The sequence below is a fragment of the Bison bison genome, unplaced genomic scaffold (genome assembly GCF_000754665.1).
Source record: "Bison bison bison isolate TAMUID 2011002044 unplaced genomic scaffold, Bison_UMD1.0 scf7180017864072, whole genome shotgun sequence".
Lineage (NCBI taxonomy): Eukaryota > Metazoa > Chordata > Mammalia > Artiodactyla > Bovidae > Bison > Bison bison.
Genome location: NW_011494644.1, coordinates 10056008 through 10065525, shown reverse-complemented (window position 1 = coordinate 10065525; position 9518 = coordinate 10056008). Strand labels below are relative to the sequence as shown.

The 9518-nt window shown below is 50.3% G+C and overlaps 1 protein-coding gene across 1 annotated transcript in view; it reads right to left on the bottom strand.

Annotated features, from left to right (window-relative positions):
• Positions 1-9518, bottom strand: part of KIAA0556 (KIAA0556 ortholog) — a 229590-nt gene that overhangs the window by 79958 nt on the left and 140114 nt on the right. Inside the window, exons 14-15 of the mRNA XM_010837427.1 lie at positions 8778-8880; positions 3255-3470 (exon numbers count right to left, since the gene is read on the bottom strand). Of these exons, the coding sequence (XP_010835729.1) occupies positions 3255-3470; positions 8778-8880 (319 nt within the window). The remainder of the gene's footprint in view (positions 1-3254; positions 3471-8777; positions 8881-9518) is intronic.

The following is a 9518-nucleotide window of genomic DNA, read 5'->3' as shown; positions in this document are numbered from 1 at the left end:
GGGCAGGGAGGAGGGTTTGCACCAAACATGGGGCACTCACACCCCCGACGTGTCCCCCAATCACATCCACTGAAGTAACTTCTCTTTCAAACCCAGACTCTGCTGTACCATCTGTTCAGCTTCCAGCTGAGCCCAGCCACTCCACAGAAGTGTGGCCTGGGGGAGTCACTAGTCTTCCTGGAGACTTGGTTTTCCCATTTACCAAATGGGGAGAGCCATCCCAAAGTGAAATTCAGCAAGGGATGTCCGAGGCCCAGTGAACGTGATGGTTCTGAGAGGTGGTGTGCTCTGGTGGCCCTGGACCTGACACACAGGATGACTATCAGAGAGACCTCAGACCAGAATGGCAGGAGGAATGCAGCCCACCCACAGCTGGGCCTGGAGATTCAGCAGCTTAAGGTGAGACAACTGTCTCATGTCCCAGCCTCAAGGCCCAAAACTAAACAGAAAACAAAAAAACCCACCAAAACCTGGGCTAAAGTCCTCACTGCTATGACAAGGCAAAGCTCGTCAGCCTCTGCTAAGCAGAGGAAAGGGGAGAGTAATCATCAGAATTGGTCCCCATCAAATCCAATGATGCTTTTTATCGCCCCTGGTGTGCTCTGTTCTGTACAGCAGACTTCCAAAATGCCACTCACTGCCTTGTGCATGAGGGGGACCGGAGAGGTTTGGCGAGGGCCAGTCCAAGCCCCAGCGGCACATGCGGGAGTCCACAGACTTGAAGTGGGAAGAGCAGGGAATGCAAGGCCAGAGCATCCAAGTGGTCGTGGCCCACGGGGGGCCTGTTTCCTTCAAGGTCACATAGCTGATCTTTAAGAGGGCTCAGACCACTCTGTCCAGCCCTGTGGACAGGCGGTGTTTCTTGGCTATCTCACATCTACACTGCCTTTCTTTCAGTAACAGCCATGAATTTCTTCAGGGAGGATTCCCTCCCTGCCCCACTGGGGCATCTTAGTGGAACTGGCACCAAGGTGCCTGGGCCTCCTAGTCAGGTTGGTCCATCAGCCTTCCTCTCCTGGGACTGGATAACCCCAGCAGAAAGACAAAATAACAAACCATTTAAGCAACCAATCAACCAACAAACAGGGCAGCCTCCCACCAAAAAAATGACCAAACTTCTGGTGTTTAGGTATCCCTGGATGTTACCCAGAATCCCCAAGTTTCCCACGGGGCCTGTCCGATTCTGGCCTGAGTCTCAGTGAATACGCCAGCTATGCAAAAGGCTTGCAACACATTTTCTTTCCAAAAATTTGCTAAAGTGAGCCAGACTCAGGGTCTCTTGCTGGCAAAAGAAGAATCACATAGATTATCCAGGTCTCCCACTCCCATTCTACAGGAGGAGGGAAAAAGCTGACTCTCAGAGAAGGAAGGTAAGATGCCCAAGGCCACAGAGTCAAGACCAGAACCTGGATATCTAGAACTGGGGATTTCAAAGCGCTCCTTTCTGGCTTCTTTTTCTTTAAATGGGAATAATATTTGCTTCACAGAGGCGGCATTAGAGGTAAAGAACTCGCCTGCCAATGCAGGAGACAAAAGAGACATGGGTTTGATCCCTGGGTTGGGAAGATCCCCTGGAGGAAGGCATGGCAACCCACTCCAGTATTCTTGCCTGGAGAACCCCATGGACAGAGGAGCCTGGCAGGTTACAGTCCATGGCATTGCAAAGAGTCAGACACAACTGAAGCGACTTAGCACTCACTGTATTACTACTACTACGACTGGTAACAATGAAAACAGCAACAGCTGGTGTTTCAGAGCTCTTTCGGAGGCATGGTGCCAAGTTCTTTATATTTACATTGATCCTTACAATTGTGTCAAGGTGAGTGCCACTATGATCCCCGTTGCACAGATGAGAAAACCAAGTAGATGTTAGGTAAGTTACTGGTGGTCATGAAGTGGTACGTGATTAAGCTTGGAGCCAGGCCTTTCTGCTTCTCGGGTCTGTGCACTGTTATGTTTAAATAAGATTACACATACGACATACTTAGCACTGTGCCTGGCATAAGGCAAGAACTACAACTGTGACAATCGTTTTCATTTTCAATTCTTTTAAAAAAAATTAATGATTTCGACTTCCCTGGTGGCGCAGTGGATAAGAATTTGCCTGCTGATGCAGTGGACACGGGTTTGATTCCCGGTCTGGGAAGATCCCACATCCCACAGGGCTAAGTAACCCCATGCACCACAACTACTGAGCCCGCGCTCTGGAGCCCGGGCGCCGCAACTGCTGAAGCCCAAGTGCCTAGAGCCTGCGCTCTGCAACAAGGGAAGCCACCGCAGTGAGAAGTCCGTGCCCCGCAACGAAATGTAGCCTCGCTGGCCACAACTAGAGAAAGCCTGAGCACAGCAACGAAGACTCGGCACAGCCAAAAATAAATAAATACATAAAATGTTTGAAAAAAACTAATAATTTGTTCTTTGGAATAGAAAATATATGTACAGGGCAGGAAATTAAAAAGGTACAAAAAAGCATCTCAGAGAAAGCCTTCCTATCGCCCTGTCCCTTGTTCGGCCCGTTCCATGACCCAGAGGCAACCTCTGGTCCTGTGTCCCAGGCCCCTCCCAGAGGTCAAGGTGACAGATGCTGAAGCCCACAGCACAGTACAGATGTCGGTGCTGGGCAGTCTGTCTCAGCTTACTTCAGTCTCCTGTGTCCAGCTTGCAAGTGGCAGGAAGAGAAAGTGCCAGAGCTTTTCTTTCTTTAACTTTTAGATATTTGAAAGGAAGCACTGTTCCATGTTTTCTAGGTGTGTTTTGTGTCCCAGGAAAGCAGGGCCCGGAGGGGGAACATGGGCCCTGGGCCAGGCTGCAGGGTTTGCCCCTCCCGCACCTTCCAGCTCTGTGACCTTGACCAAGTCAATGCCCTTGTCCAAGTCTCAGTTTTTTCATCTACAAAACTAGGACCTCAATGACACTCCCCTTCCCCAGGTCCCGTGTTTGGTGGTGATGACTGTGGTAAACCGCAAAGGTAGATAAAACGGGGTGAATTGGCTCCTCTTTGTCCCCCAAACCCCCAAAGAAACCCCCATTGAGCGGGGATCTGGAAAAGCGCTCAGGGAGTGGGGGGTACCATTTGGAGGCTCTGCCTGTACCTTGTTCCCAGGCTCCTCCCCACTCTGCCCAAATGAATGGCTGAGACAATCACAACATCCTTCCCCTCCCCACACCCACACCCTCACCGTGGACTTATCCTGGACAGAAAAAAATGCGTTAAAGCACGAGGCCAAGGCTCACTCAGGACCGCCTCCACTTACAGCTAAGTTCCTGTTGACCAAGTGGCCCAGGTCCCCCGGCATGTCTGTGTTCCGGATATCCACGTCATGGGGCGACACGTAGAGCTTTGTGTTGTTCAGGTCGAAGAACTCAACTTCCGTGAGGCCCACCCATGACGCGTTGCCCCAGTTGGACAGGATTTCCATGGTCACGTAGATGGCATCTTTGATCTCTTCCGCTTTCGGTCCCGATTTGTCCTTAACAAGAAGAAACGTAATGCCAGTGGATGAAAACAGGACAGGAGGAATCCAGCTCGACCGTGAAGTGACAAGGTATTTAGGCTCTCGGTGCCTTGGTTTCCCCATCTGTACCACGAGGATAAGAGAAGCACCCATTACAGATGGTTACCATGGAGATTTAATGAGTTCATATTTGTAAGGCATTTAAAACATAGTTACTGTGGGGATTCCCTGGCGGTCCGGTGGTTAGGACTCTCTTCTTTCCCTGCTGGGGCGCAGGTTCCATCCCTGGTCAAGGAACTAAGATTCCGCAAGCCACTCAGTGCGGCCCCAAAAAAAAGTTATCAGTGAACCCTGGCACTTAGTATTTTCTGTAAGAGTCCACAAATAACAAAAAATGTTTAAAGGGATGTCTCTCATGGTCCAGCAGTTAAGAATCCACCTGCCAGTGAAGGGCACACAGGTTTGATCACTGGTCTAGGAGGATCCCACATATAGAGCAACTAAACCTGTGAGCCCCAACTACTGAGCCAGTGCTCTGCAACGAGAGAAATCACCACACACAGCAACTGGAGGGTAGCCCCCACTCACCGCAATTAGAGAAAGCCCGGGAGCAGCGAGGAAGACTCAGCGCAGCCAAAAATAAATAAGCAATAATAAAATAAAATTTTAAAATGTTTAAAGGCATCAGATTCTTCCTGAATATGCACTTTTCTCACCCATGACCAAGGGTTCAGGTCCTGTAGGCACATCACAACTTCTGCTGAATTGGGCAGATACCTGGCCTAGAGAATTTCATGGACTGTGTAGTCCATGGGGTTGAAAAGAGTTGGACACCACTGAGCGACTTTCACTTCAGTAGGGACTAAACTGTGTCACCTCCACCCCGCCCCCCCCCACACTGAGAATTCAGATACTGAAGCCCAAACCCTAATTGGTCAGAAGGGGATAGGGCCTAGAAAGAGGTAATTAAGACACAATAAGGCTGTTAGGGTGGGCCTAACCCACTCTGACTGATGTCCTTCCAAGAAGGGGACATTCGGACACCAAGAGAGACACCAGGGATGGGCAGGCACGGAGAAAAGGCCATGTGGGGACACAATGAGAAGGTGGCCATGTGCAAGCCAAGGACGGGCCTCAGAAGAAAGCCTGCCTGCCAACACCTTGTTCCTGGATTGGTGAGAAAAGCAGTCTCCATTGTTTAAGCCCCCAGACTATGGCACGTGGTTGTGGCAGCCTGGCAGTCAGCCTATGTAATACAGTAGATCAGGGGTCCCCGACTTCCGGGGCGAGGACCAGTGCCACCTGTCAGATCAGCAGCAGCATGATAGATTAGGGGGAAAAATGCACACAATAACTGTAATATGCTTGAATCATCCCGAAACCATCCCCTCACCCCCGGTCCGTGGAAAAACTATCTTTCACGAAATCGATCCCTGGTGCCAAAAGGGCTGGGGACCACTGCAGTAGATAACACAGGACGCTGGACAGGTCAGTTGACATCCCTCTGCCTGGATGGGGGCCAGGAGATGACACCATCAATCTGACAATCCTATCCTGGAGATTAATCAGGATACATGCGTGGCTCAGTGGGTAAAGAAACAGCCTGCAACGCAGCAGACCCAGGAGATTCGGGTTCAGTCCCTGGGTTGGGAAGATCCCCTGGAGGAGGGCATGGCAACCCACTCCAGTATTCTTGCCTGAAAAATCCCAAGGACAGAGGAGCCTGGCAGGCTACAGTCCAAAGAGTCGCAAAGAGTCGGACACGACTGAGTGACTAAGCACGTGTGAATGCCCCGAGAAGGCCGGGTCAGCAGTCCCGACCTGTGTGCCCTCTGTAAGTGGCCATTTCTGCCCACGTCTCTCTTCCACTGATTTTAATGCCCACCTCCTTCTCAGGCAGGCTGTCTGGTCTGGGAGGGCGTGAACACCATCAATCAATGGCCATGCCGCGGAAGGGCTTCCTGAGGCCCCTTGTCGCCCCGACCGCAGGGCTGGTCGCCATGGATCAGCCGCTCAGAAAATGGTGCCTTCCCCACATGCACATGCCCTCTCTTAATTAGCACTGTAATCTGCGACGGTCCTGTGAGCAGGAAGCTGAGCAAATGAACAGCAACTGTTCCCTACTTATTTTTTTTAATTAATAGCCAGCGAGACGTGCTAGCGCTCTCAGCGTGCGTTTGGATGAGCCTTGATTGCCAGGCGATGGGCCGGGGATGCGGAGGGAGGGAGGTCAGCTCCCCGCTCCCAGAGGGAACGTAGGGCCTGTTTTTATTAGCAGACCCCACGGCTTCCTCCTTCTCTGCCACGGGCCCATGTGGAGCCAGGGCCAAGCCCTCTGTTGCCTTGGGCCTGAGTCCCAGGCTGGCAGGAAGGTGATAAAATTCCACTGGCCCGGCTCAAGGCGTGAGGTTCGGGAGGTTAATCAACTATGCTTGGGAGGCGCATCCGCTGCCAGGTAAGCCCCGTGGGAGGCGTGAAGAAGTGGCGCTGGTCACCTCGGCTGTGGGCCGTCGCAGGGAGGCCAGATGGGAGGCGAGCTGCCCCCAGGAGGGGCTGCTGGATCTCACGCCCCGTGCAATCTAAAAGTGTGAATGCCCTCAGCAGCGTTTCTAAATGAAGAAGCTGAAGGGTCTGTTAACTAAGGAAGTGTCCCAAGTTGTCGGTGCTGCAACCTAATGGTGAGTCCTGCTCGATTTAGGAGGGAGGGGTGTGAGGCAAACACTGGCTGGGAAGCTTCTGGACCCTGGTATCACTGCCCCTCTTTCACCAAGACCACCTGCTTTTCTTTTGTCAAAGTTGCCCCTTCTCTTTTCTGAGCCGTGAGATAACAAGGAGAAAGATGCTTTCCTACCCTGAGGAGGAGCTGAACTGGTCCAGTCGATCAGGGTGTCCTGATGCCTGGGCCACCTGGAGGGAGGGGGTCAGTGATGGGCATGTGACCTAGTCTCAGATCTGTGTGTGGAGAAACCGCTCAGTTCTCCTGACTGTGGGGTCTCAGGGTATAACGGGGAGAAGTGGGAATCACTGTTGAGAGATCATAGGGAAGGAGCAGAGCTGGGACTGGGCACTGAGGTGGGGATGGGGCTCAGAGATTCAGCTGACATGGTGCAGACACTGTGTAAGCTTTTGGATCAAGCCCTTCCTGAGCCCGACTATGACATTCACTACAAAGAAATCTCTCATTTTTCTTCTCTTTGTTGTGTAAGTCAGTTTGCCCTGGGTTTCTTGTCTCCTATAATATAAGGAGACTTGATCCATCCAGGTTCTTTTTTTTTTAATTAATTAATTTTTGGTTGTCCTGGGTCTTCGTTGCTGTGTGCAGGCTTTCTCTAGTTGCAATGAGCAGGAGCTACTCTTTATTGCATTGCACAGGCTTCTCACTGAGGTGGCTTCTCTTATTCGGGAGCGCAGGCTTTGGGCATGAGGGCTTCAGTAGTTGCAGCACTCAGATTCAGTAGTTGTGGCTCTCAGGCTCTAGGCCACTGGCTCGGTATTTTCGGCACTTGGGCTTTGCTGCTCCTCAGCATGCAGAATCTTCCCTGACTGGGGATCGAACCCATGTCCCCTGCCTTGGCAGGTGGATTCTTATCCAATGTATCACCAGGGAAGTCCCATCTAGGTTCTTTTTAATGTGACTGAGGTTTCACCACACTTAGGATCTTTATAGCTAAGAAAGCAACTACATCATACAGGGAGAATGCTGCTGCTGCTAAGTTGCTTCAGTCATGTCCAACTCTGTGTGACCCCATACACGGCAGCCCACCAGGCTTCCCCGTCCCTGGGATTCTCCAGGCAAGAACACTGGAGTGGGTTGCCGTTTCCTTCTCCAATGCATGAAAGTGAAAAGTGAAAGTGAAGTCACTCAGTCATGTCCGACTCTTCGCGACCCCATGGACTGCAGCCCACCAGGCTCCTCCGTCCATGGGATTTTCCAGGCAAGAGTACGGGAGTGGGCTGCCACTAGCTTTGCTTTCTGTAGATTTTTCTAGAAGGCATATTTCCTGGTTCCCCCTTGCCTTGGTGCCAGGCACCAAGCCACTTGCCCTCAGAGACCTTTCCTGTTGCAGCCATACAGTGGCCCCTCAGGCTGTGGATTATTTACCCAAGTGGACAGCCATCCACTCCCAGGACCAGACAGCTTAAGAGGCTTGTCTAGGGTCACACGACCTCTAAATGATGGTAAAGACTCCAAGCCAGAACTCCAGTCTAGGTTGCAGCAGGGCTCCTTCTGATGTCATATGAGCTTTACGTGTGCCTTTGGGAGGACTTCCTGTTAAGTCTCCATCGGCCAATCACAAGGTGAGTGACTGCTGTACCAAACAGTTATAAGAAAGGCTTGGGTATAGGAAGTGGGGAGAGGATGTGTTGGACACAAACCATTTGACCAAAAAGAGAAAAGCATCACCTGTTATTCCTCCATCCTGATGCTCTCTTGCCCTTTCACTCTTCATGTCTCAGCTCCATCGAACCACTCGGCCAGCCATATCTTTGCCCACTTGCTATAATAATATTGGACTCCGTGACTCAATAATATTGGACTTCATGAAGATGAACATTACCTTTTGCAGTTAATTTTATGTCCTTAACATTTTCTATCTGCATAACCTCCATAATGAAATGTCCATCCTTTTACACAACTGCATGGTGCCCATATGTATGCCCAAAAGTATGATAATACTTTTCTGATTAACTGTATTATTGTGAGACATATATGTTATTTCTGTGTTTTTTTTCCCTCTCACTTCCACCTACTTTCAATACTTTTTGAAGAGACATTTTTGTGCCTATATATTTATTAATTTCTGTTGAGTGGTTTCTTTAGGGTAAAGAAGTAGGCCTGTCAGGCTGGAAGACGTAAATATTTCTAGGGCTTTGCCTAAGTCTGTCCTTTCTGCTTTTCAAAAGCTTTCCACCCTTATTTCTGTTGCTGCCAGCAGAGTAGGATGGTCAGTTTTACTGTAGCCTTGCCAGTGCTAGAGGTGATCATCAAAAATGATTTAACTCAGGTATCAATGGAATGTTAAGGTTGCCCTAATTTTTATTTCTTGATTATCAGTGATGTTGGATATTTTTCTATTAGACAGGCTGCTTATATTTCCTCCTGGGTGGACAGACTTCTGTCCACTGAAACTCTGTGCTTCATTACATGGATGTCTGAGTGCTGGGGAGGGGGGATGGAGACCTGGGCAGAAAGATGCAAGTTTACCGCTGTCAGAGCAGTTCCCACAGGATAGAAACGACCGTCCTGAGGGGCCCTTCTTCCCTCAGCCTGCAGGCAAGATGAGAATGCCCTGGGAAAGCCTCGCAAGTCAAGGTTCTCACCTCTGGGTCCAGCACTTGCTCCTCCGTGGGTGAAACAACCCAGCCGAGACGGGCGGAGTCACTTTCAATGGCCTGGAGGACTTTCAGAAGCTTCTGCTGTTGTCTGAAATGTGATTTTTGTTTTAGCAAACAAGTAGTAATAAATGATAACACAATAGACAGCATTCCCATTAAGGGTACCACGCTTACTTTTCCATTTCAGAGAGAAGTAACAATTTGAGAAGAAAATACTCACACCCAGCAGAGAGATCAAAGGCACACATGGGCTGCTTTTCTCCCTTTATAAATAACTGTACAATTAGCCCCAAAAGAAGGGCCAAGCAAGAGAAACTGCCTGGGGCCAGAGCCAGCTGATCTCCTCAAGAAAACTTTTAACCTGTACAAGTCTAGATGGGGAGATGTCCCTGGTCATCCAGTGGTTAAGCATCCACGTTCCAATACGGGGGACTCGGGTTCGATCCCTGATCAGGAAACTAAGATCCCACTAAGATGCCCTTAGCAGGGCAACGAAGCCCCCGTTCCGGAACTAGAGGAACACTGTGTGCCACAATGAAGACGCAGTGCGGCCCCAAGAGTCTAGAGCAGGGTCCACACAGTACAGCCTGCGGATCGAAAGCAGCCCACGGCCCGCTTCTATGTGGCCTAAAAGCTAAGAATGGTTTTATGGTGTTAAACGGAAAACAAAACAAAAAGTGGAAAGCCTAAAGGATTTGTTATCTGGCCCTTTACTGAAAGGGGCTT